Here is a 27740-nt window from a genome sequence, read left to right on the forward strand (position 1 = left end):
GAAAGTAGAAGGGCGGGTGCCAGGGGCAGGGGGAAGAGGGACTGGAGAGTTCGTGTTTAATCGGGACAGAGTTTCAGTTTGGAATGACAAAATGGTTCCGGCGATGGATGCTGGTGATGGTTACACGACAATGTGAATATACTTAATGCCACTGAAATGTACACTTAAAATTGATTAAAACGGTAACTTTTTAAATCTCATGTACATTTCATCATGATAAAAAGAAAAGAGGAGCAGCATGGTTATGCAGCCTTGCTGGCCATGAGGCACGCACACACTTACACACACACACTTCACACCTTTGCACGGAGCCGGGAGGAAAGAGCAGGGAAACATCCTGGTCTCCCCTCACAGTACACTCTCACTCACAGAAAACAAGCAGCCCCGGAAATGTGCCCTGCTGGCACACCTCTCTACCTGTGCTGGACTGTGGAACTGGTGCTAAGGAGAGACTATAAGAGAAGAGCTGGCATTCCCCTTGCTGTGGATATTATGCTTAAACTCACTCCCCCTCCCGCCTTGGGCCCACACGCTATGGTGTAAAATGTTCCATTTGTCTTGTGGCCACGTCAAAGAAGCTTTTCTGGTTGGTGAGCAGACTGCTAACAACGAGTCTTTTTCCCTCAACATAAAAGAAACTCGTCTCTTAGACACAGTATCTCCTTTTTCAAATAATGACAATCAAAGTTCCTGGAACTTAGCTTGTCCGAATGAATTTTAGCTTGTAGTAAAATAAAATAAACTAATGGCTTGGGGCACAGAATAATTTCCATTAAGAACAGAAAGGAAAAAAAAATCAGTTATGCATAGTAAAATGGAAAGTTCACTCAGCCCCGTGTCATAACCTTTGCCACTAATTAGCAATGTTATTCTAGATATGGAGCTCCCCCAAGGGCTGCAGCATTCCTAAGTCAGTCGGTTAGACTCTCGCTATGCAAAGTAAGGTCCACGGACCAGCAGCATCGACATCACCGGGGAACTTGTTGGAAATGCAAAACCTTGAGCCACATGACTATATACACTTCTCTGTCCCATTGATGTCACTCTGGGTGCTGTGACTTGCTTGGCCAATGGGCTATAAAGACAAGTGGCAAGTGCCACACAGGAGTAGAAGTTTTAAGAGCCATCCCAAAGTTCTTACATTGTCCTTTTCCCCCGTCTCAAAACTAGCATAAATGCCAAGTTCCAGCCAACAGGCCAAGCTAGAACACCTAAGAGGGTACAGGAAAAGTTCTTCCTCCCTACACTAGTTTAGTCACCTAGCAATAATATATAAGGCAATGAAAATCAGTATCAATACAAACTAATAAAATGTGAAGAGGAATATTTATTTATATACATTCAAGAGAATATAGCTAATTCTATTGTTTGAGAGATTGTTCAGCCTCTCAAAATCCTGACTTCCCTCTTGATTCTCTTTTCTTTATAGCCAAACTACCAAAAAAGGGGGTCATCATCACCTGAATCAAATTTCTCCCTTTCGGGGCCAGCCTGGTGGTGTAATGGTCGAGTTCACGCACTCTGCTTAGGCGGCCCAGGATTCACAGGTTCAGATCTTGGGTGCAGACCTAGCACTGCTCATCAAGCCATACTGTGGTGGCATCCCACATAAAATAGAGGAAGATTGGCACAGATGTTAGCTCAGGGCCAACCTTCCTCAAGCAAAAAGAGGGAGATTGGCAACAGATGTCAGCTCAGGGCCAACCTTCCTCACACACACACACAAATTTCTCCCTTCCCACATTTTCCTCAACTAACATGCAGTCAAGATCCTGTCTTCCAGGCTCTCCTAGACCCTTCTTCCAAAGTTACCAAGGACATCGGGGTCCATCTTACTGTCCTCACATCTTATCAGCCGTGCGACCTTGAGAAGGCTACTCTACATTGTATCTTGCACAACAGTCAAAGGAAGTTAATACTTCTCGTTCCCTTCTCAGAAAGACTTTTTGAAAAGCAAATGGTATTAATTTATGTGAAGACTCTTGTAAACTGTAAATCTTAACCAAATGAAAGATATCAACATCATGACTGAAAGCTCATGCCAAAGTTGCTATCAACACATTTCGGGAGGAATCTAGAAGCACTAAAAGTGTCAAATTACCATGAATGAAAGTTAAGGACATGAAAGAATCACACTGATCACACGGTACTTCTGAGAGCACCGAACCTAAGAATGCTGGCTCAGATGACTCAGTTACAGCCAACCTGCATCCAGTGCCCTCGTCCCACTCAACCCTCCACAAGCAGGGGGGTCAGGCACACAGACGGCATGTAATTAAAGCTTAACAAATATAAAGTGAGCTAAGAAGGAGAAACAAGCTACAATAAAGGGGAAGGAGGGGAATGAGTCTCCGTGCCTCAAGAATCTTGGGTTCCACATGCAAACAACATAAAAGCAAAAACTACAAGACAATGAATGTGAATGCAATCACGGCATCTTATTAGCACACAGGAGGGACTGATTAATTGGTCCTGGGACTAAAGAAATATAAAAGGGAAGTTTGCACAGAAGAAAGAAATTAAATCTGGCTATTAGAGGAAAGGGAGAATTTCACAGCAAAAACATCTGGAAGGGGCACAGCTGTTTCCAGTTCCACATAGAAGGAACTTGGAAGTCAACACTCCGTCTTAACAACAAATTAAATGCTGAACAGACTGAAAAATCAACAACTTTTCTTGGATCCATATGACAAGGGAAAACACGGAACAAACCACTGCTCCCAAGATTGGGGAGACAGGCGCATACAGAGAGTCACAGCTGACCGGAGCAGAAATCCACAAGTGGAAACCATCATGGGAACCAGTGCTGGTGCAGGAAACCTGAATTGTGGTTGACAAATTGCTGGAGGCTCAGTGTGACAAGTCTGAGAGTTAAAACTCCAGGGAAATAAGAGGGGCCCACAATATTGCGAGATTTACTTCCAAAAGCTCAACTAGATAACCACAGTAAATATTGGAGAAAAATCCCCTCAAGATTCCGGCAGGGGGAAGAGGAAAAGGAGCCATTCTGGAATATGCTAGAGCAGTCTGTTCTCAGGAGGGCCTGCTTTCAAGGAAACTAACCAGATCCTAACCTGCTAGGGTCTCATCAGAGCCCAATTGACTTGGGGAAGGGAAATACTCAATGCCAGCTGGCTTTAGCTATTCTGTGCCACCTAAAGAGGGAGAAAAAGTTTCAGAAACACTTGTGAAGTTCCCAGTCTAGAGACACAGTTTCACTAAAAGACTGAAATCTACTCATAGGGCTAGAGAACACTTCCCCTCCCACATACCTTAGCATACTTTACTAAAGGTCTATTTACAGCAGTTCCTTTTACCCAATACATCATGTCTGGCAAACAAGAAAAAATTACAAGGCATACCAAGAGGCAAAAAATACAATTTGAAGAGACAAAGCAAGCATTAGAACCAGACATGGCAGGGACGTTAGAATTATCAGACTAGGAATTTAAAACAACTCTTTTATGCTAAGAGCTCTAATGGAAAAAGTAGACAGCATGTAAGAACAGATAGGCAATGTAAGCAGAGAGATGGGAATCCCAAGAACAAACAAACAAAAATGCTAGGGATAAATAAAACTTGGTAACAGAGATGAAGAATGCCTTTGATAGGCTTATGTAGATAAGGATACAGCTGAAGAAATAATCATATCAGACACCAAACTACAGACCCAGGAAGCTCAATGAATATCAAGCAAGATAAATGCCAAAAAAATACATCTTGGCATTTCACTTTCAAATTACAGAAAATGAAAGATTAAAAAAAAAATCCTAAAAGAAGCTGGAAAGAAAAGAATACTTTATGCATAAGGAACAAAGATAAGAATTATATCCAACTTCTCCTCAAAGACCATGTAAATAAGAAGAGAGTGGATAGAAATACTTGAAAAATTGAGAGGAAAAAAACACCAACTAGAATCCTGTACACTGTGAAATTATCCTTCAAAAGTAAAGGAGAAATAAAGAATTTCTCAGACAAACAAAAATTTAAAGAATTTGATGCCAGTAAACCTACTTTGCAAGAAATGTTAAAAACTTTAGAGAGAAGAAAAATAACATAGGTCAGAAACTTGGATCTACATCAAGAAAGAAAGAACACCAGAGAAAGAACAAATGAAGATAAAATAAAATGTTTTATTTTTCTTATTCTTAATTAATAAGAGTTCATTCAAAATAATAATAGCAGCAATGTATTTGATCATGTGTGCTTATGTATATCATATATATACACTTATGTATGCTTATATATAAGTGAAATGAATGGCAGCAATGATACAAGGGACAAGGGGAAGGAATTAAGATTATTTTCTTATTATAAGGTACTCCCACTACCAGTGAAGTGGTATAGTATCATTTGAAACTGGACTTGGATTAGTTGTAAATGTATATTGCAAATTCTAAGGCAAACACTAAAAAAAGTAAAAAGAGAATTTGACTAATATGCCAAAAAAGGAGGGGCCAATTCTGTGGCCTAGTGGTTAAGTTCGGCACACTCCACTTTGGTGGCCCAGGTTTGGTTCCCAGGTATGGACCTACACCACCCATTGGCAGCCACGCTGTGGCAGCGACTCACATACAATAGAGGAAATTGGCACAGATGTTAGCTCAGGGCAAATCTTCCTCAGAAAAAAAAAAATTAAAAAATAAAAAAGGAGAGAAAATGGAATCATATAAAATGTTCAATTAAAACCAAAACGGACAGAAGACAAAAAATAGGAACAAAGAACCAGAGAAACAAATAAAACAGTAACAAATATGGTACATATTGATCCAACTATATCAATAATCACCTTGAATGTCAATAGTCTAAATGTACCAATTAAAAGACAGAGAGGGGCGGGCCCTGTGGCCAAGTGGTTAAGTTCACGGTCTCCGCTTTGGTGGCCCAGGGTTTTGCTGGTTTGGGTCCTGGGTGCAGACATGGCACCACTCATCAGGCCATGTTGAGGCGGCATTCCACATAGCAGAACTAGAAGGACCTACAACTAGAATATACAACCATGTACTGGGGTGCTTTGGGGAGACGAAAAAAAAGGAAGATTGGCAACAGATGTTAGCTCAGGGCCAATCTTTGGGGAAAAAAAGAAAAAAAGACAGAGACTGTCAGAGTGGATCAAAAAACAAGACCTAACTACATTGTCTATAAGAAACCCACCTTAAATATAAAGACATACATAGATTAAAAGTAAACAGATGAAGAAAATATACCATGCTAACACTAATCAAAAGAAAGCAGGAGTAACTATATTAAATTTCAGACAGAGTAGACTTCAAAATGAAGAAAGTTATCAGGGATAAAGAAGAGCATTACATAATGATAAAGGGAACAATTCTCAAAGAAGATTTAATAGTTCCTAACATGTCTGTGCCTAACAGGACAGCATCAAACTATGTGAGACAAAAACTTTTAAACTGTAAGGAGAAACGGATGCATTCACTATCATAGCTGGAGACTCAAACACCCCTTTCTCAGAAACGGACAGATCCAGCAGGCAGAAAATCAGTGAAGACAAAGTTGAACTCAACAGCACCATCAATCAACTGTATATAACTGACATCCATAGACTACTTCATCCAACAAGAGCAGAATACACATTTTTCTCAAACTCACATGGAACATTCACCAAGATGGTCCACATTCTGAGCCATAAAACATACCTTAACAAATTCAAAGGAATAAATATCATACAATGTCTGCTCCAAGATCACAATGGAATTAAAACTATAAATTAATATCAGAAAGATAATTGGAAAACCCCCAAATATGTGGAGATTAAACAACACACTTCTAAATAACACATGGATCAAAGAAGAAATCTCAAAAGAAATTTAAAATTATTTTGAACTAAATGAAAATAAAAACACAACTTTTCAAAATTTGTAGCATATAGTGAAAAGAGAGCTCCGAGGGAAATGTATAGCATTGAAAGTATATGTTAGAAAAGAAGAAAGATCTAAAATCAGTAAACTAAGTTTCCACCTTAGGAAACTCAAAAAAGAAAAACAAACTAAATCCAAAGTAAGCAGAAGAAAAGAAATAATAAGAATTAGAGCAGAAATCAATGAAATTAAAAACAGGAGACCAGTAAAGAAAATCAACAAAACCAAAAGCTGGTTCTTTAAAAAGATCGATAAAATCATTAACCCTCTAGCCAGGCTAACAAAGAAAAAGAGAGAGGACACAAATTACTAGTATCAGAAATGAAAGAGGAGACATCACTACAGATCCCACAGAAATATAAAAGATAAAGGTAGGGCCAGTCCCATGGCTGAGTGGTTAAGTTCACACGCTCCCATTTGGCAGTCCAGGGTTTTGCCCATTTGGATCCTGGGCGTGGACATGGCACCACTCGCCAGGCCATGTTGAGGCGGCATCCCACATGCCACAACTGAAAAATAAAAGGACCCACAACTGAAAAAAATATACAACTATGTACTGGAGGGGATTGGGGGAGAAAAAAGCAATAAAAAAAGATTGGCAACAGTTGTTAGCTCAAGTACCAATCTTTAAAAAAATTTTTTAAAAATTAAACAAAAAAGATAATAAAGGAATATTACGAACAACTCTATCCCACAAATTTGATAACATAGATGAAATAGACTAATGCCTTGAAAGAGATAATCTGCCAAAACTCACATAAGAAGAAAAAGATCTTCTGAATAGGCCTATAACCATTAAAAAATTGAATGGACAATTAATAACTTTCCAAAACAGAAAGTACCAGGCCAAAATGGGTTCACTGGTGAATTCTACCAAACATTTAAGAAATTATGTCAACTCTCTACAATCTCTTTCAGAGGCAGAAGCAGAGGGAATACTCCCTCACTCATTCTATGAGGCCAGCTTTACCCTAATACCAAAACCAGACAGTGACATTACAAGAAAAGAAAACTACAGACCAACATCTCTCATGAACATAGATGCAAAAATCCTCAGGAAAATATTAGCAAATTGAATCCAAAAAAGTATAAGAAGAATTACAACATGACCAAGTAGGATTTCAACATTTGAAAATCAATCAATGTAATCCATCACATCAGCAGGCTAAAAAAGGAAAATTACATGACCATATCAATAGATGCAGGAAAAGCATTTAATAAAATCCAACACTCATTCATGATAAAAACTGTTAGTAAACAAAGAATAGCGGGGAACTTTCTCAACTTAATAAAGAATATCTACAAAAAAGCCTACATACTTAATGGTGAGAAACTTGAAGCTATCCTGGACAAGCAGCACCAGAATCCACTGGAAGTCTCTTAGAAACGCAGAATCTCAGGCACCAGCCCAGACCTACTGAGTCGGAATCCCTGGAGGGGGGACCTAGGAATCTGTATATGAGCAAGCTCACCGGGGGATTCTCATGATTGCTAATGTTTGAGAAGCATTGCTCTAAGAAGTTGGGAGCAACAAAAGAGCAGACACAGGGAAAAAATTAGGGGCTAGGGACTAGTATATTTCAGGGACAATACATGCTTGAGTTATAGCACAGGGGATGGCAAAATAGTTTGAGAGATGAATCTGAAGGACTTCGCAGGAGGATGGATATAAAGGTTAGGGAAAGGAAACATTAAAGAGGATCTTGAGGGTTTTAGCTTGGGTGATTGAGTGAATATTCATGTTTCTAATTAATATTGAGAATCCAGGGAGATGGATAGGTTTGGGGAGGGCAAATAAGCAACTTGGTCCAGGTCATGGAGCTCGTAGTTCGCATTCTCAGCACTAGAGCCTAAAGACCAAACTCTCTCCACCATACTACCACCAGCTCTCTCACAAACAGCAGAAGTATTGTTTTTCACTTAGGACACAGTAACTTAGAGGGTTTTTATAGGACCATAAATCAGAAATGACCCACATGGAGTTGAATCTGCAACTCAGGACAGTAATACTGCAGTGGATGGAGGAATGTATAGATAGAAAAAATCGGGAAGAAGGAGGCAGATGAAGAAGGGACATTTCATTGGCCAAAAATGCAGTCTTCCCTCTGCCTTTCAAATATCAGGGAGGAAATGCCATAGTCCCATTTCTGTTAGAGTTTGGTGATTCAGAAAGAGAAGCTTCAACTCTATATTATGTATCTTAGGGCTTAATTTGTGCTGCTATAAATGCACTATCAACATTATCCTGCAAGTCCAAGGAGAATGCTGGCAAACTAGTGTTGCCTTAGTCCTGGTCAAGACACAGCCTCTCAGCAAAATGACAGCTAAGATCATAACGTCAGAGATTTCAGCATGCTGCCACTCAGGCACGGAGATATGACTCTCCCAACCTAGATTATTTTTTCCTGCCAAATATTGTACCAGGACTAGGCAGAAAATGATTTAGAAGTAACACAGAAAAGCTCTCCAGTGTACGTATTTTACATTCTGTCAGAGTTCACTTCTACTTATAATATTCTCCATTACCAGTTGGAAAACAAAAGTCCTAGGGAATTTCATTGTCTTTTTGTCTCAAAATGACAAAGAAACGAAATAAACATACACAGGATGCATAGGACAAAAGTGGAGGATGGGTGCAGAAGGGAACAGCATTCCAGAGCGTTAAAATACAGCAAATAAATTTGCCCTGGTTCTTGAAACTAGAGTCTTTAAAGATACTGAGCAACAGGCTTCTTGGTGATCGGAACACTTTTTGACGCCGCTTCACGCAATACTTTCGAGATGCCCAAGATTTACAGTTGATTAGCCTGCATAGTTCAGTTGCTTTCTCAAAAGATTCTAGGAAGGGATTATTTCTGTGCCCAAAGAGCCCTGGAGAATAGGGAGCGCTGTTCGCGGCCGTAATGTGAATTCCCCGGACTTGGTACACTGTGCTCACTGAAGCAGATAAAGCAAAGTTAAAGAAGCATTTAGTTCTTCAGAATGCCGGCCTTCGTAAGTATCTTTTTGTGGAAGGATTTAGGAGGAGGGGAGGGTTATCCTCAGTGCAGGCATTATTTCCTCATACAAAAAGGGAAAATGTGCATACAGTGGGATGTAAAAAGCCAAAACTCGCATGCCCTCCTCCCTCCCCAAGGAAAAGTTGCCGAACACACACTCCCAAACCGAGAGCATGAATCTTCACAGCTTCATAGCCCCGAAGCCATTGTGCAGTTTCTCTTGGGAAACGCGGCTCATTCATCTGCAACTGCCCAAGTTCAACCTTTCAGCTGTGAGAACTGGGAGCCGAGCGACCATCAAAAGCCCCACCTTCATCAGCAAGCAGAACCGAGACAAGCTGCGGCGGAGGAAGAGCCGGGCAGCGCCGCTTTGACTCTCAACAATGCTCCCATCAACGCACAACGCACAACGCACGGGAGAAAAGTCTGCAAGAGGCTGAATCGGCCACATCTGCAGGCGGCCGAACTCTTAAAATGATCTTTGCTTCACAGTGCAAGGCCCATCCTGGGCCCCAGCGGCTTCCAGTTCTTCTTGTAAACAGCGTTGCTTATGCGGAATTGAATGCAGAATTAGTCACTTGTGATGAATTAAAATGCATATTGTAATAGGGCAATGCCACGTGATCCCATTTTCCTAACGACCAGCAAATTTCTCCGGTTCCACTCGGCCTTATCCCCAGCCAGTCTTCAAACATGAATATCCACATTGACATGAACTGAGCTATTGGTACAATGAAAATCACATCGCGATTCCCATTCTATCGCTTGAGTGGAGTTTCCATTGTAGTTAAAGTTGAAACCCAGTTCCTCCGCATCTGTCTCTACGCTTAAATTTTCCATATGGACTCCCATAACCTAAGACAGATGGAGAAGGTTCTTCATAGAAATCAATATAAACACTTACTCCTGATAGTAATACAGAGAAAGAAAAAAAGAAAAAAGAAAGAGAGAAAGACATCTTTACCAAGTGCACACTTCAAGTCACTTCTCCCCCCACACCAATGGAAAATGAACTCACCCACACTGGTAGCTCGGCTCTGAAAAGACCAGTTGAGAGAAGTCCTTTCTTTATTGTGTAGTTTTAAAGACTATTCTTTGACCTTTCCTATTTAAGTCTTAAGATCTGTGAAGACAGGGCCAAACCCCTTTGGCTCCGAATGGCGCACACAAACAAAAGCTTTTCACCTTTGTTCCACGCACCTCATTTCCCATCAGAACACGTTTATGCTGCCTGCCCTGTTTTCCTAATTTAAATGGCATTTTCTTATTTCTTTTGCCCAGTCACAGCCATTACCTAGTTGACAAGCGGCCACCATCGCTCCTTTCCAATGAAGTTATGAGGCCATAACCATCACTACCCAGCTGACAGACGTGGCGTATGAATACAGATGTCTTGTCACTTCATCCGAGCCAACCATGAAATTGTGGATAAAACAGTTCAGGAAGCTAAACCACTCAGCGGGCAAGCTTCAGCCGGTAGGGCACCTTTCTAGTTATTTATTATTTTATGGATTTATCTAGTTATTTATCACTTTATGGATTTATGGACTTATCTATGGCCTTAAAGGGATTCAAGAATTTACAAAGATCCAGATGATATAGCCATAAAACAAATCTTAAGTGAGTGAATAAAAGGAGATAAAGGGAAATAAAAATTGGGACAATAAATACATGCAGTCAGAGAAAAAGCTAGTTCCCCAAATCCATGTGATTAATCTCAGTGCCCCTATTAAGATAGGTTATTTTATTTAACTTTCAGCTTTCTCAAAGTCAATTCTAAGGGGAAAGCACTATTGGTTACAAAATCTACGCTATCCATAGACTAAAAAAGCTACCAGTTTCCAGGGAAAGCATAATTAGTACTGACACTGTGACCTGAATGAATGAATGTCCTTCCTCCTAAAGATGGCACGGACTAACAGCCCAATGTCCCGAGCGGGCTCCTCAGAGTTGCCTCAAGGACTGGGTTTGTGAGACAGTTTCTGAGAATATTACACAGGTTGCATTACAGCAACACGCGATTCAATAAAGGGCGTTTGCTAAAGGACGACTTTGAGATGCAAAGGTCCGTAGTTTAGTCTTGTAATCAAGGCATAGATTCTATAACATCTGGAAAATGCCTCCACTGGGCATGTATAAATATGGTTTCTCTCTGGTGACTTTCGTACCACAAGGATACAAGGAGTTTGATAGTGCCCTCCTTGGCAAATGTCAGGAGTGCAGTGGCTTTGTTGACACATCATTGTCATTTCATAGCTGGTAACTGTTGTTAGCTCTGTGAAAATTAAAGAGCCTAATGAGGACATTTGTCTGAAAAAAAAGATACCACAACCTCTGCCTAGACATGCATCAAAGGAAAAGGGAGTACTTGACAAAGATCCTCCTCAGGAAAAATTGTTTTCTCTTCCGACCCAGAAGAAAACAGAAGGTACAACCTCAGTGGAATCTCCCATACAGCACAGCTACAATAATTTTAGGCTGAAAAAGAGTTTAAAACAAATGCTCAGCTTAACCATTACACACACACACACACACACACACCCATTTCACATCACCCAAAGAACATCATGCTTTGAGTAATGAATCTTGCAAAAAAGTTCTCTGACCCAAAATAGTTGCAAAATGAATATACCAAGGTAGCTGAATGTGATTACAAGGGTAAGTTTCTTCTGAATCAAATAGGTAAAAGGCGAGAACTCTTGAGAAAGGAACATTATTTTAGTCTGCAATAACTAACCTATATTCCTTCTTTCAGGCAAGTTAGATAGCAAGAGTGTGTTTTTCACCCCACTAGTAAAAAAAGAGCTGAAATGCAAACCTAGATTTATTTTCCTGTAATGATTCTCTTCTAAGCATAGGGAAATAATGTTTCCAAGGCAGACTATAGGTTTGTTTCTAAGAGGAATTTGTGTGTATGATTAGGTGGAACAACTACGCCTGACCCTCACGTCAAGGATCACCGACAGGATAGAGCCCAAGTTACGAACCCAGAGAAGCGAGCGCTGACCCTCTAAACCCCAGTGAGAGACTCCACCCCAGTAAGAATACTCTGACAGGGACCCTCCTTGGGGAAGGTGAGGCAACACAGCATGATCACGTATGCAGTACTCAAAATGCTGCCCTCCCCAGCTCGTGAAATCCACGCTGCCTCCTTTCTAAACCACCACAGTTCCCAACCTTCAATCGGCACTGGTGCTCTTTGCTAGTTGGCAGATCAACCCCAACATCTTCAAGCCATAGGCGCTCATCCATGCTCCGGGTGCCTTCTGATGAATACATTACAACTGCAAAACATCTGTCAGACCATAATCACCATGTAATGCATCCTGACTGAGATGCTTTTCATATGTTCAAAATGGCTTCCCTTTCTGAAGCCAGCTCTCAGGAATCCTTCTTCAGTTGTGAACCAAATAAGAGATTTTGCTTGCATCTTCTTTCATCAGATGGGAGGAGAAATTAATAGTAAGAGATTAGGAAAGGGCGAGAATAAAAACTGCGCAGAGGTGCTTTTTCCCTTCCACGTGTCTTTGCTTTGAAGTTTACAGCAGGTGCAAGTCTTTCACACTTGTAAAAATTGATATGGAAAACCAGAAACACATTGGGCTATTAATACATCACATGTTGGATCTAAATCTAAACAAGAACCCGTCTTTTTCCTTAAATATTGATTTGCTACGAGCTTTGCAGAAACCTTGCATGTTCTTTCAACAGACAGGCTAGTGTCTAGGCTAAAAAACCCTGGAATGTTCCAGCTACTGCAGACTAATGATCACCGCAAAGCGCACTAATATGTTTGATAAAAGTTCCCAGCATGAGGGCAGAAAACACTTACCATAAGAATGACAGTGTGGGGAGAAGCAAATCATGACACCAGCTCAGGCTGCCATCAGTGCTGGAGGCTCCAATTAGAACTGTGAGCTGGCCTTCCAGGAGGCTGTGACAGATGGAAGGGGGCAGCAAATCTCTAATTGTTTAAATCATTAACTCACCGTTCCACCTGCATTATCGCTGGAAGGGACCCTGCTGGCAGCCTTCAGCCGTTTCTCACAAATCTCAGCGCTCACTCCTCACCATTTAAGAAATGAGGTTTTGAAACCAGATGTTTATGTAGCTTCCCTGTTTATAAGTTCTTTGGGGTTTCGTCTGTTTCACATTCTCACTTTTCTCTATTTTTTTTTTTTCATGTCTGCCTTTACACAGAGATGACATCCATTTGAAGGTTCCTGTAGAGTGACACTGGACAGAGTACTTGAGAATGATGTCGGATTTCTAGCCCTAACTCAAGCTTGCTGGTCATTTGATTTTCACCTGCATATAGACTGTGAAATTCCAGAGCTTGAGTCTCCCTTAAGAGAGACTTCAGCTCTTGCTAAGCACAAAAGCACATCGTGGGCTTTGGGGTACTCGAATTATGCCATGTACAGGCATGAGGTTATAGGATAGTCTGACAAATGTGCGTTTCACAATTTTTATTAACCGTGCTAATGTACTATCGAATGTACAAACCACTTTTTCGAGAGAACACTTGCCAAACTTGCACACACATAAAAATTTCTTTTCCTATGCATTCCATACAAATTTTAATTCCATCACTGGTTTAAGGAAATAATAGAATATTTCTCTCTTCCCTTCCCAGATCATCACATCCTGTTTACTTTCTCCTGAGAAATAATGTCATGCTCTTTATTTATGGAAATAAGAACATTGGTATCCAGAATAAAGGGAATTAATTATATCATTTGAGAAGTTTTCTACAAGAGGCTGTCTCTTCCAGTGGTACAAACCTACAGCTTCTCTTTACAATCACTGTCAATGGTGGCTTTGCCTATGAAATAATTGGTAATTCCCCAACTATCTCAACATGTTGGACAAGAGATGCTCAATAGACATCAACTTTGTCCTTGAAGTTGATAATATAAAGTCAGGGAAAATTGTATGAACATCAGCAAGTATTACAATAGGCTTTAAATGTTTTAAAGTATATAAAACATCTGACATTTCAATTCATTGTTTATTAGAATTGCAAAGAAGCAAAAGAAGATGTTTGCCTTTGGTTCTTGGGTATTTGGACATAGTGCCTTTCCACGTGTCTGAGTTTTCATTTTTCTCCTTAAGATCAGTTTTCCTTGGGCTCGATGGATCTACAGTCATTACCACTAAAGCACAGAAAGCATCTAACACAAAACAAAACCCTTCAACAGTCACATTCGGTTGTGTTTCAGAGGTTTGACCCTTATCCAATAAATTTCACAGATGTCCAATGAAGCCGTCCAGATGTTCATACAAGCAAAACCAATCTTCCTCACCTCTAAAGTTGGTTCTGAATAAACCTGGAAAATGACTAAGAATTAGTGTTAGAGCCCTTAGAAGAACCTAACTCCCACTGAGATCAAAGCAGCATGCCCAGGCACCAAGATCGGGCCCTAATACATATCCTCAAAACCAAATGGGAAACAGAAGTTGAGTGAGTGACTTATAACACCCCAAGGAGAAGGATGAGCATGCATGCTCCCCACAGAGAGGCAAACTGTCACCCAGAGAGGTCCACTCTTAGAAGCAAAGTTTTGAAAGGCAACTGAACAAAATGTTAAAGGATAAATCTTTTATAAAGTAAATGCATGACTCTCATGCAAATATAAAATGAACATGTGTCAAAGATTTGATTCAACTCATGCAATACCAATAATATGTTACATTTGGTTCAAAGGAGAAGTCCAAGAAGTATAAAGACGCACACAATGAGGAATGCTGGAGGGCTTCACAAACAGATGCAGAATGGTCTGTTCACGGGTAAGCAGCAATTGCATCCCACTGGACACAACCATGATCAAGAATCATGTGCATCATTACCAGCTTTCTACCACTTCCTGAGTAGGAAAACAGCTCAATGAGGACAATGAACAATGGGGACAACCCAGAAAGCTGCAGTAGAGGGGACATCTAGGAATCTCTTACTTTGCCCATTTTGAAGTCTTTCACAATTTTTACCAGCTCTAATAGTCACAATTTAACACTGAATTTTCAAAAATTAACTGTGATTTATTTCAAGTTTTCTTGCTATTCTTTACCATTCATTCATTCAACAAACCCCCACAAGATGACCAACAATGTTCCATAAGTGACCTTAGAAACTGTCCATTTTTGAGTTTGAGTACATCAAAATGTATCTCTGTACTGAGAGAAGAATGCAATTTTACTGTTTTGTTTCAGTTTGGTTTTGCATACATGAATGCAATGGCACAGAAGAGAGATTGGCAAACTAGGGGAAATGGCCAGATCCCGCCTGCCACCTGTTTTTGTACAGCTGGTGAGTTAAGAATTGTTCTTCCTTTTTTTGTTGTTGTTGAGGAAGATTGGCCTTGACCTAACATTTGTTGCCAATCTTTCTATTTTTGCTTGACCAAGATTGTCCCTGAGCTAACATCCATGCCAATCATCCTCTATTTTGTATGAGAGACGCCACCACAGCATGGCTTGATGAGCAGTGTGTAGGTCCATGCCCAGGATCTGAACCCATGAACCCCGGGCTGCCAAAGCAGAACACGCAAACTTAACCACTATCCCACCAGGCCGGTCCCTGTTCTTCCATTTTTATATGGTTGGGAAAAAAAGAAAATTTCTTGCCATGTGAAAATAATATGAAATTCAAATCTCAGTGTCCATAAATAAAGTTTTATTGGAGCACAGACACACTCCTTTGTTTATGTATTATCTGTCACTGAATGCATGCTACCACGGCAGAGTTGAGTAGTGCCACAGAGACCTTATGGGCTACAAAGAGAAAAGTAGGGACAGATCCTAAAAGTGTCCAAATACTCTAGCAGGGGAGGTAAGGAGAAGGTGGGTGTTACGGCCATCATTACAATATGGGGGACCCTCAAGGGCTATTGCACAAATTTTGAAAAAGGGGTGAAGAGCTGCTGGGGATGTGCTCAGCAAGCCCAAAAGGAAAAAGTGAGAGCAAAGACCAAGTGGGCTTCAGTGTTACTCAATCACTAGGGCCTGGGACATAGCAGATGCTCAGTGAGGATTTGTTAGAATTGAGTTAATCAAATTCTATTAGAACAAGCAAATTTATTTAAAGGAAATTTATTTTGCGTCGGGGTATCAGAGAAGAGAATCGAAGAAAAGAATTTGAAGAGAATGTTAAACTAGAAACATAAATGAAAGGCCTGAACAGCCATCCCATTGTGGTATATGGGAAAAATTTGGAAATTTACATTATATTTGGCATAGAGTAATTTGTTATTTAAGAGAAAGATTAAAACAGGTTCTTAAAAAATATACATTGTTAAAATAGAATTAACTCAAAAGTACCATTAAAATGGAAATAGGGCGCATTTTATTAGTATCTTTTAGGGTACCACAGTAATATTTCAAAAAGCACTTAGGATGGCTTAGACTAAAAAATTAAGATAAAAATTTATGAGAAAAATTATTTAGATAGAACAGAAAAATATATTTTCTCTTTTATGTCAAAAGCATGTTTACTTTCTTAATTAGGAATAGATGATCTTATTATTTAGTTACTACTAAAATTGAAGTACTAAAAATAAGTTATTCTAAAGGCAGCATTTTCAGTAGATTTGGTGTATTTAAAATGTTTGCCCCTAATCATCCTAGACTGAGACTTAGCTCAGATGTCAACTTTGCAAACAGTTTAATTTGGAGTGCCCAAGAGCAAACCACGTCCCTCTGAGTTAAGCGCACTCTCAGTGTGAAAAACCACCTTCATGGAGGAATTTCTAAGGAATCCATCTCTCCAGGCATTTACTGTGCATCCCTAAACGAGGCTGAACCAGCAGAGAGGGCCATCTTTAGACTGCATCTTCCTGACCGCCCACTGGATGACAGGGATACGAAAGCAAGAAAGAGAACAATGACTCTCTCGCTAGAGCTGGGCCACAGTTTTGCCAGGAATTTGTACAATTCACAGGAGCCACAAGAGTGACTCAGGAAAAAGCCCAGAGCGCTGGAAGAACCAAATGCTGAACTGAGCAAAGATCTTCCAAAATTGTTGTATTGTTCTCTAATACAATGGGGTGTACGATGAGAAAGCCATTGGCTTCTGTTTTAACCAGAACTCAGTTCAAATTCCATCCCTGTATTTACTAGTACTTGCTAGTTGAGTGACATTGTAAGAAGTTCACCCAACGTTCCTGAGCCTCTGTAAAATGGAGATGGTCATACCAATTACAAAGTCAAGATTAGGCCCACTGACACACAAGTCCATCCTCAGAGAACAAAAAAATGTAAAAGCACGGTGGCTTAGACAAGACAGAAAGTTATCTGCCTCCTACACGCAAATAATTTGAGAAGTTCAAGACTGCTACGGGGGCTCCGTGCTATCAAAGACCCAGAATCCTTCTACATTTCTTATTAGCTATTGTCAGGCTGGCCTCCATCCTCAAAGGTAACTCATGGCCCCAGATAGCTGCTGGAGCCTCTGCCATTGGTCTGCATTCTAAGCAGCAGAGGAGAGAAAGGGGGAAGAGCAAATGAGTGCATTTTCTAGCTAAATCAGTTCCCTTTAATGAGGCGTCTCGAGGGGCCGGCCCAGTGGCATAGTGGTTAAGTTCATGCGCTCCACTTCAGCAGCCCGGGGTTCACAGGTGCGGATCCCAGGCATGGACTTACACACCACTCATCAAGCCATGCTGTGGTGGCATGCCACATAAAAAATAGAGGAAGATTGGCACAGACCTTAGCTCAGGGACAATCTTCCTCAAGCAAAAAGAGGAAGATTGGCAACAGATGTTAGCTCAGGGCCAATCTTCCTCACCAAAAACAAAAACAAAGAATAAAGCTGCATCTCGAAAGTCGTTCACAATAATACCACCCGCATATAATGGACTAGAAAATGAGATGGCCATATTTAGCAGCAAGGGAACTTGGGGGAATGTAAATATTTAATTCTAGGTGGCAATGTGTTTAGGTGAGGAATTAGGTTTGGGTTAGTGGAGAAGAGGAGAAACGAGATTAAGAGGCAAAGAGCAATCCACCCACCCGCGTTAGAGAGCATGTGAGGAGAACTGGAATCCTCCATAAAACAAGCCCCTGAAAGGGCAGTTGGCACGAACCACACGCTCAGTAAATTATATGTTTATTTTCTTTCATATAATAAGGTAAAACTGCTGAAAATAAGACTATATTCTTAACTTCTTTCATAACTCCCAAAATGCACAGACCAGGGTTTCTCACCCTCAGCACTACTGACATCTGGAACCAGGTAACTCTTCGCTGTGGGGGCTGCCCTGTGCATTGTAGCTTGTTTATCAGCATCTCTGGCCTCCACCCACTAGATGCCAGTAACTGCGACAACCAAAAATGTCTTCTGCCACCACCAAATGTCCCCTTGGGAGCAAAATAGCCCCTGGTTAAGAACCACTGGCTTCCACTTCGGCAGGACCATACGTCACTAGTCTATACCATCCAGGAGTGGAATGCTGCCGAAGACCCTTGAGTTCGTAGGGCGGATTTCACTATGCCGGATTCACCAAAGAAAAAAGGCGCAGAATCCCCCAACGAGTAACAACCACGCTAAGTTACACAGGTACAAAATAGATGCTATATTACTTTTTCCTAAAGGTAATGCAGTAATGATGTACTTTGGAGCGGAAAAAATGTAATGTATGGGCTTCATTCACTCATTCATCCATCACAAATACCTGAGCAGCTACTCTGTGCCAAATACCATTGTAGACTCTGAGGACAGCACAGCGAAGAAAGAGAACAGAGCGGATGCCCCAGAGAGTTTACTCTCTGCTGAAGGAGACAGACTCCCAGCAAACAAAGGATGAACTGTATAATGCCATGTCGGGTGTGATATGGACAACGGAGCAGGTAAATGGGCGAAGGGTGATCCGGAAAGGCAAGGCTGAGAGGGTGGCATTTGTGCTGAGACGCAAGTGAGAAGAAGGGTGGGCTAGGTGACTCTCTGCCGAAGGAGCATCCGGGTGGAGGGAAAGCAGCCTTGACGGGGAAGAGCAGAAGGAGAAAGTTGGAGGGCGAGCACAGGCAGACAAGACAGGATCAGCGTTTCAGACTGAGCGAGATGGGAAGATATCAAAAGGTTTTAAGGTAGACAGCAGCGTGATTCAACTTATACGTTTAAAGGGTCATTCCAGCAGCCACGTGGAACAAGAATACAAGCTGGGACACCCAACGGGATGCTCCTGGGTCCGTCCAGGCAAGAGAGGATGGCAGACTGGACAGAGGGGGCAGTTAGACGGGAAGAAGTGATCATATTCTGGAGGGACTCTGAAGGGGACAGCCTTTGCAGATGATAACCAGAAATGATTAGAAAGTGTGTGGTTTCTATAAAATATCAACCTTATCTTTTAACACATATTCAGAAAAGTGTATCATCAACATTACTTCTGGGTTTGGTTTTGATATTTTTTACTCTTCGGTCCCAATATTTCTTCAAAATGGTTTTTCAAGTTGCTGATGCCTATGCAGCACAACATGGGAGACAGCGTTCCCGACTTGACCACGGCTCACCTAAAGATTCAGAGGAAAAGCGTACATAGTGCTTCCTGAGTCTCAAAAGAAATGCCAACTGCGATGATCTGCAAATGTATCCAGCAGTGATAACACCCAAAGGAGATCAACTTTGATTAACACGTAAGATGCGTTCCCAAGGATTCGGACTCAAGACAACCCTTAAATTCCTGTCAGCCTTGTGAAAGGTTCCAGAGTTTCTGCTGGAGTTAGCTGTGACTTATTGAGTCATTTCTGCTTTGGGGCAAAAGGAGTTGATTTCTTCTCTTGTGAAATTCAGTCTCTCATGTCAGCCTTGATCATTCAATTACAATATAGGGTTTGACAATCTGTTCCCTGGAGCTGCAATTTTCTTTAATTAGGATATTTTTTAAACAGTTCAAATGAAACTCTTCCATTAAAATTTCAGGTGTAAAAAAGAATTAATTTCTTGATAGGATAAGGAGAAAGGGGGTGCTTAAATGAGAAGTAATACTGAAACAAAAATTATCATTTATGTAATACTCAATTTATACAAAACTGGACAAAAACACCACTTATAAAATCCAGTCAGACTATATATATATGTATATAGAGAAAGAGAAAGTGAGAGACAGCATCTTTCCTGCAATGGTGACACAAAAAAATTACCCAAAACTCCAGTTGAAGAACAATTAATATAAGAGATACCAGAAAATGGCTTATCAAAGCAAATGCTTATGATATTATACAAAACGAGTAAAATTATCATAAACCAGACATTTCATTTCTGCCCAGGATCTAGAGTCAGAGATAAGCAAAGCTTTTTTTCTCCAAATTATTTCACATTCACATAATAATTCTGCTCTATTTGTAATAGCATTCATGTGTATTAGATGACAATGCGTGCACAAATGTAGGAATGTATCATTACAATAAGCTTTTGGGTTTGGGAATATTATTCTACAATCATTTTCTTTGAGATAATGTGTTTGAAAGACCCTTCAAAATAATAACGATCTTCATAAATATGCTATTTCAGTATTATTGCGTATTGCTCACATGAAATTTGGTTATAAAATAAAGGAATGCTTCAATTTTAGGTCTAATAGTAATGTCCATGAAATAAATCTCATCAAACACTATTACGATCCCAAAGGTACGCCAATATTTTTAGCAAGTTGAAGCTTTATTCATTTATATAATCTGAATATAAAACCTCCTTCCATTTCCAGACTGGAGCTCAAGTACCATCACATGTATCTATTTTAAAGGTTCTGATGTTTTGGGACTGAGGTAAGAATTTAAGCTATTAAACATATGAATGAGTATAACGACAACTTTAGAGAATGTGCAGGGAGCAAGAAAGACTCAAGAATAGAAAAGAGACTGCTTATTTGAAGAATCAAATCAATTTAACCAGCAATTCCAACATACAAACAAAACTACATACAAAATAACTTAGGGGTAAGCAGAATGCATTAAATCTTCTGGTCTAACCGGAAGATGCTTTCTCCATAAAAATTTTTTTTAGTAAAAAAACTACAGAATAAAGAGAGAAATAATGTAGTATACAGAATTTTAATACATGTATCTTGACTTCAGTGGCGGCTGCACTAACTGAATCCACACGTCATCAAACCTCACAGAACTAGACACACCGTACAAATGTCAACTTTCTGCTTTTGACCTACAAATACATAAAGTGTACCCACTGGTGGGAAGTGGGCGAAGAGTACCTGTGATTTCTCTGTACTATCTCTGCAACTTCCTGTGACTCTAAAATTATTCCAAAATTAAGTTTTTAAAAATACTGACACAATAGTAGGGAACGTACCTTAGAACATTGCTTGTGATTCTGACACCAAACCAGGGAACCATTGTTCTGCAAAAAGAAAAGATATATTGATGCATTAAATAACTTTCTAAACGAAAACTACATATACATGTGCGTGTGAATATAATTTTTAAATACTTGCATTAACAAAAGACCAATTTCACCATCCTGATATGTTTCTCTTCCTAAGATAGAAAATATGTTTCTAATGTAAATCCTATTTTGTCCTTGACTTCATGACATAAATACACATAAAATAATAAACGTCTCTAGCTGTCGAAAAGGAAGCATGTCTGAGCCATCTCTCCTGGTGTGTGAGCACTGAAGTACAGGCCAGCAGGAAAAGGAACACTACATGCTTCTTCCGTAGTAACCAGTTTTGGTAAATTTACAAGCTGGGCAGCCTTCAGGCTTTTTGATCTCAATCAATTCACAGTAATAAGAGTTTAGCTTGGAAGTCAGATCCCATGGCAAAAGCCTTTTCTTTTCCTTTTACTGGACATGTGACTATGGACAAGAGACTATCTCTGTGCCTCAGTTTATCCATCTGTAAAGCAAAACGACAAAATCTCATGCATGAGGGCACTGGGATGACTAAAGGAAACAATATCCATAAACCACTCAGCATGGCTTGGCATTCACTCTATGCACAACCAACGTTAGGACTATGATAGATTATCCTTAGCATTCAAATTTCTGCTTGAAACTTCTCCTTCGAAAGACTAAAACTTAGGTCATGGTTTTCCCTTTGGTTGTGATATTTTATGTCATATTGTGCTAGGCTGGGGTAGAAACCATCAGCCAATAATTAAGAAGCTACAGCCTCCAGTTCTCTGAAGTTCAAGGATGAGATATGAAATAAAGCAGCTCATTTCCTACGTTTGAACTTCTACACTGTTGGTTTTAAGAACATCGGTATGGAGAGAATAGTATTATGTTTGCAGTTGAGAGGAAAGAAAACTGAACTAACATATCTTTTTAAAAATATTTTATAACAAGTTTACTGATACATAATTCACATACATAAAAATCACTCATTTAAAGTGTACAATCCAATGGTTTTTAGTACATTCACAGGGCTGTGCAGCCATCACCACTAATTTTTGAACATTTTCATCAGCCCAGAGAGAAACCTGTGCCCACTAGAAGCTACTCCCCGTTTCTCCTCCCCCGAGGCCCAGGCAACCACTAATCTAATTTCTTTCTCCGTAGATTCACCTGTTCTGGACACGCCATATAAACGGGATCACACGATATGTGGTCTTCTGTGTCTAGCTTCTTCCATTTCATGTTTTACATTATACCTAAATGGTGCAGGATTTTTGCTTCATCTATATTGTCACAAAGATCAGTATTTCACTTTTTTGTTGTCAAATTCCATTGTACGTATATACCACATTTTGCTCTTCCACTCCCAATAATATATATTAATATATCCTATTCCCAAAAATATATCTTGATAATATAGGATTCCCAAAACCACTGAATAATTCCCAACTGTATAGAATTAGAAATTTTCCTCTTCTATTTGGACGTCATCGGGCTAAAAGACCTCAGTCCCATGGTAAAGCTTTAACTATTAAATCTGTGATATGGTCCTAACTCTCCTTTGCAGCCTTTACTCCCCAAAATTGCTACACATACGTACAATTTTAGCTAATCTGGTATCAACCTACTCATCCCCCTTGTGAGCCCCATGCTTCCTCAGGGGGCCCTCATCTCTGTCTACATATCAATGTTCGTTGGCCAGACAAGCGAGGACTGAAGCTGGGAAAGTATATGAATAGCCTGGGATGAGGTTAAGTATGATTTTTGGCAGGGTTGACATCAGAGAAATAATTATTGAGTACGAGTCAAAGCTGGACCAATAGTGGACATGGTTAATTACTGGAAACGAGGTGTTAAGAGAAAGGGTGCAAGAGAGAGGGCATTGTGTGTGCCCTCATAAAAGGAGCCCTTGGCTTGGTGACAAACTAAAAGTTCACCCGGGGTCAGGCAGACTGAGGTGCAGTCATAAACAGGGTGACAACTGCAAAAAGCAGGGGCCAGACACTGAGAAGCACACTATGGAAAAGCTGAGAGCAGGGTCCAGGGCAGCTTTGGAGAACTCCTAAGTGAGAGCCACCCTCACCAAGTTGCCCAGGAAGGGCCTTTCCCACCTGCCCTGGGCAGGGTTGGCTCCTGCAGGGACTCCCAAGGACCACATCTGTCAGAGCACACCCTGGCCTCAACTCGAGTGCTCCAGGCTCATTACCCAAGGATGGAAAGTGGTGAAGTACCTTCTAAAGAGACTCAGGGCTGAAGTGAATGGACTCCGATCTTACGGACTGGGTCAAGGCCAGTTCTGGGAGATCTTTTTCACCAGGGTCATGGTCTGAGGACCTTCAGCCTCCTTGAGTCATGTCAGAGGGTGGGAACCTTGTGGTAGGAACCTTGACATGGGCCCAGCTCCCACCTCCTTCCCTTCCAGATCTTTCTTTTCCCAGACAGTTGGGAAGGACCTCTGGAGGAGATAAGGGGACCCTTAACTGCCGCTGCATTTGCTCTACTGCTCTTGAGAGATGTATCGTACTCTCTCCTGCCGTGGTATATATTTTCTTTTATCCACCTCTTAGCTCCACAGCTAGAGTGAGGTCCAGGAGACAGGGCTTCCTGTTTCCTCTTTGCTTGAGTGTCTCACACTAGCAGCTGGACCAGCTCCCAGCACTCACAAAGATGGCATCCGTCAAAGGCCATGCGAGCGTGACTGGGGCCAAAAAAGTAGGCACGGCAACTGCTGCCTGCCCCAGATTAGTGGTTGACAAAAACATCACTAATGGGGTAATGTGCCTTTCACACAATTATCATCGATAAATATTATCATTATTATACTCTTGACCACATCTACGTGGCAGGCACTTGCTTTGGTGTTTGGCATATTCGCCCCACAGAGTCATCTCGGATGACGACACGAGCTGCATTTGCCCATTTTTACACTTCAGAAACTGAGAGTCATAGAAGCCAAATAAACATCCACAGTCAAGAAGCCAGTGGTAAACTTAACTGCGAACATCACAAGGAGTAATGCTGTGGTTAGACCCAGGGTGATACTGGCAGTGGGTTCTAAGGCATCTCCAGATTTAAAGTCTTGGAAAGAAAGGTAAGGATCGGTCGGGACGGTCCTGCACATCATTACATTCAGGAAGCAGCAGATCAGATGGGTGGGTTAGAGCAGAGAATAGGAGAGGAGATTGGGTAAAGAGGTAGAAAGATTACAGTGGATTTGGACATTTTGCCGGAAATAAATTTTTTATTTAATAAATGTCAGAGGCTTAAAAAAATGGAGAGTTAGAGCTGTGACAACTTCTGTCCATGGCATACCTGATTAGCTTCCTTCTGTTCTCTCTGACTTTAGGTAAAATGGCCAATCCTCAACAACAAAAACACCAAGAACCCAGCAAGGATTGCTTTCAGCTGCTCAGCAAATGCAAACGCTCCTGCCCCGCCCATGATGAAACTCAACACTCGTCTAATTGGCTCCCAGTTTGATCCCACAGCTCCCACAGCCATCAAACTGAGAAGAAAGCCAACAGCACAGAGCCTATCTGCTGCTTACATTTCATTGGGAATTAATATCAATGTGCTTCTTCAACCAACGCACCTACATTTTAAGCAAAATTTTCCACTAATCAAAGCTCTGTCAGAAAGAAATATTTGGGGCAATAGCAAGCAAGCCTGAAAGATTATTATGTTAACGATTTTTTTTATTCCTGAAGATAGTATGTCATCGGATGCTTGGGAAGATTAAAAAGATAATCCACGTAAAGTATTTAGCAAAATGTTTGGCACAGAGTCAGATGTCAGAAAAAAAGGCCATTGTTAATATTGACGCTATTTTGTTGTTTGTCATCATTATTGTTTTCAGGAGCCGGGGAGTAATCCTGGATTTACAATCTCTCAGCTCTTATATATACGTAGTGCTCATCCTCCATCCTACACTGACCAGTGCGAGCTTATTAGCGAGGCTCAGACGGGGGAGACCACCACATTTTCTTCCCTGGGAGGGAGCAGTCTTCCACCTTGTGCCAATATGGTGAGTGGGCGATGGTCTGATTTTTGCTTTAATTTCCTTTGGCCATTTGTATTTCCTTGACTGCGAATTGTCTGTGCATTTTACCACTTCTATTTGGATTGTTTACTTTTTTCTTATCAATTGTAGCAGCTATTAATACCAATTAGATTTAATAATCATTTTTCTGTAACAGGTATTATAAAAATTTTCCAGTGCATCATTTGTCTTCTGAATTTATTCATGGAGTTTTCTCCATGCAGAAATTTTCTACATACACACACACACACACACACACACACACACACACATTTATGTTTCATCCAAAATGTGTCTCTATTTCCTTTTCGAGTTTTGGATTTCCTGTTTTTCTTAAAACCATTCCCCCCACGTCAAGGTTCTGCAGCTGCTCTGTGCTTCTGCCTTTATCAGTCGGAGTTTGCCATACTATTTGTCTCTACAAAGAACTTCTAAGAACCCTGTCTAATGGCACCAAGGATGTCGGTAAAGCCCCGATTAACTCCGGCCACTGTGTTGAGGCCAGGTGTGCACGTGCCCTGCACCATCCACCTCTGTTGCTCACCTGGAATGCTCTTTGAGCAGAAGAGCAATGGAAAATAAAAGAATCCAGTATATTTCAACATCCTGCCCTGGGGGGAAGTTCTTAGTCAGATTACAATAGGCTTCACCAGTTAAGTCACTTGACAACAAAAATAAAATACAGTACTTGCAATAAAGTCTTGTTCTGGCTTAAAGCCAGCAAAATAGAGTCACAGCACATTAGGCAAGAAAGACGTTTACCTCTAGAAGCATCATTGTAACCTCGAGGTAGGATCAGACAGCGGGACTTTTGTAATTATATAAAGATTACATCCTGTATTTTATTGGTTTAACTAGATCAAACATGAATGCTAGTGAATCCGACTTTCAAAGAGTTTATATAAGTTCAATCAACTGTGCCCAGACATTATTTCAATGACATTTTCAAAGTCTCTCCATTTCCAGCCTTTTGATTTTTCTCTTAAAGAAAAATAATTCTTCAAAAGCTTCAAGTAAAGAAAACACTTCATTCACTCAAAGACAACCCACAAGGGAAGGATAAAGATAAATGAAAACTAGTTATCTAGATACAACCATTTGAAAAAAAGGACAATTAAAACAGATCCTGCATACTTTTCTTTAACATAACCAGGTGTAAGTGTGGAACAGACTAATCAGTGTGCAGTTTCGGAAAGATAACACCGGACTATTGTCCCACAGCAGGACAGAACAGTGTGAACTGAAACCATCCCGGAAAACCCGAGAGACCTCACCTTTCCAATCAACTTCTGAACTGCAAATAACTGGCCGTGACTCAACTGATGATTGTGTTTTCATGTTAAATATAAGTTTTTAAAAATGAAGGCATGGATTAACATTTAGGAATTCATTTGAACCCAAAATATGTTCCTATTATTTTGGAACCATGGAGTAACATAACTGCTTTCATTTATTATTATAAAGATGTTCATTCCTATCGTCAATATACTTGAAAGTTTCTCACGTATTCAACAGCAGCTAAAAGAGTTTAAAAGAATAAAATTAACATGGGGCATTTCCATGGCTTGAAATATTTTTTAAAATGAATCTCTGCTAGTGATCATCTCAACAGTATACTTCATGCAAAATATTTCTCAGGAACTTTCAATGCATATTGAAAGAAGCTAATCTGAAAAGGCTACATACTGTGTGATTCCAACTCTATGACATTTTGGAAAAGGCAAAACGAGGAAGACATTAAAAAGATCAGTGGTTGCTGGGGCAGGGGTGAGGGGATGAATAGATGGAGCACAGAGGATTTTTAGAGCAGTGAAAATACTCTGGACCATACAGTAATGATGGATACCTGCGACTATACATTTGTCCAAACCATAGAATGGGCACCACCAACAGCAAACTCTAATGTAAACTACGGACTCTGAGTGATAATGACCTGTCAATGTAGGGTCATCAACTGTAACAAATGTACCCCCTGGTGGGGGGTGTTGATAGTGAGGGAGGCTGTGCATGTGCCGGAGCAGAGGGTAATGGGAACTCTGTACTTTCTACTCAGTTCTGCTGTGAACCCAAAACTGCTCTGAAAAATAAAGGCTACTTAAAAGGGAGAAAAGCTATGTGTATATATTTGTTATGCACAAGTAAGATTTACTTCAAATGTTACGAATCATCTTCAGTAAATGGTCTTTTCATTAACCACAGTTAAAAAAAAATTTCTCTGGATACCACAAATATCTCACTTTTAACTGAATTCTACAGGAAAACAATATTTGAGTATACAAATATACCTCTCTCCAGATTCCTGCCCTTCCCTCTCCCACCCCCCTGGAAAGCATGCGCTGGCCACACCGCCTTTGGTTCACTCCTTCACACCTGGCACCTTGCTTTCCAACGAGAACTTTTGCAAGTGCTGTCCTTCCACCCAGAACTTGTCCCTTCACCAAGTCTACTGCCATGCATCTTTCAAGTCACTGCAAATG

General features: G+C 40.5%; 1 protein-coding gene across 2 annotated transcripts in view; it reads right to left on the reverse strand.

Annotated features, from left to right (window-relative positions):
- Positions 1-27740, reverse strand: part of ANOS1 (anosmin 1) — a 177701-nt gene that overhangs the window by 123673 nt on the left and 26288 nt on the right. For both annotated transcript variants that reach the window (XM_070502495.1, XM_044768171.2), the window contains exon 2: positions 21177-21224. In XM_070502495.1, coding sequence (XP_070358596.1) covers positions 21177-21224 — 48 coding nt within the window. The remainder of the gene's footprint in view (positions 1-21176; positions 21225-27740) is intronic.

The sequence above is a fragment of the Equus asinus genome, chromosome X, assembly GCF_041296235.1.
Source record: "Equus asinus isolate D_3611 breed Donkey chromosome X, EquAss-T2T_v2, whole genome shotgun sequence".
NCBI classification, from domain to species: Eukaryota; Metazoa; Chordata; class Mammalia; order Perissodactyla; family Equidae; genus Equus; species Equus asinus.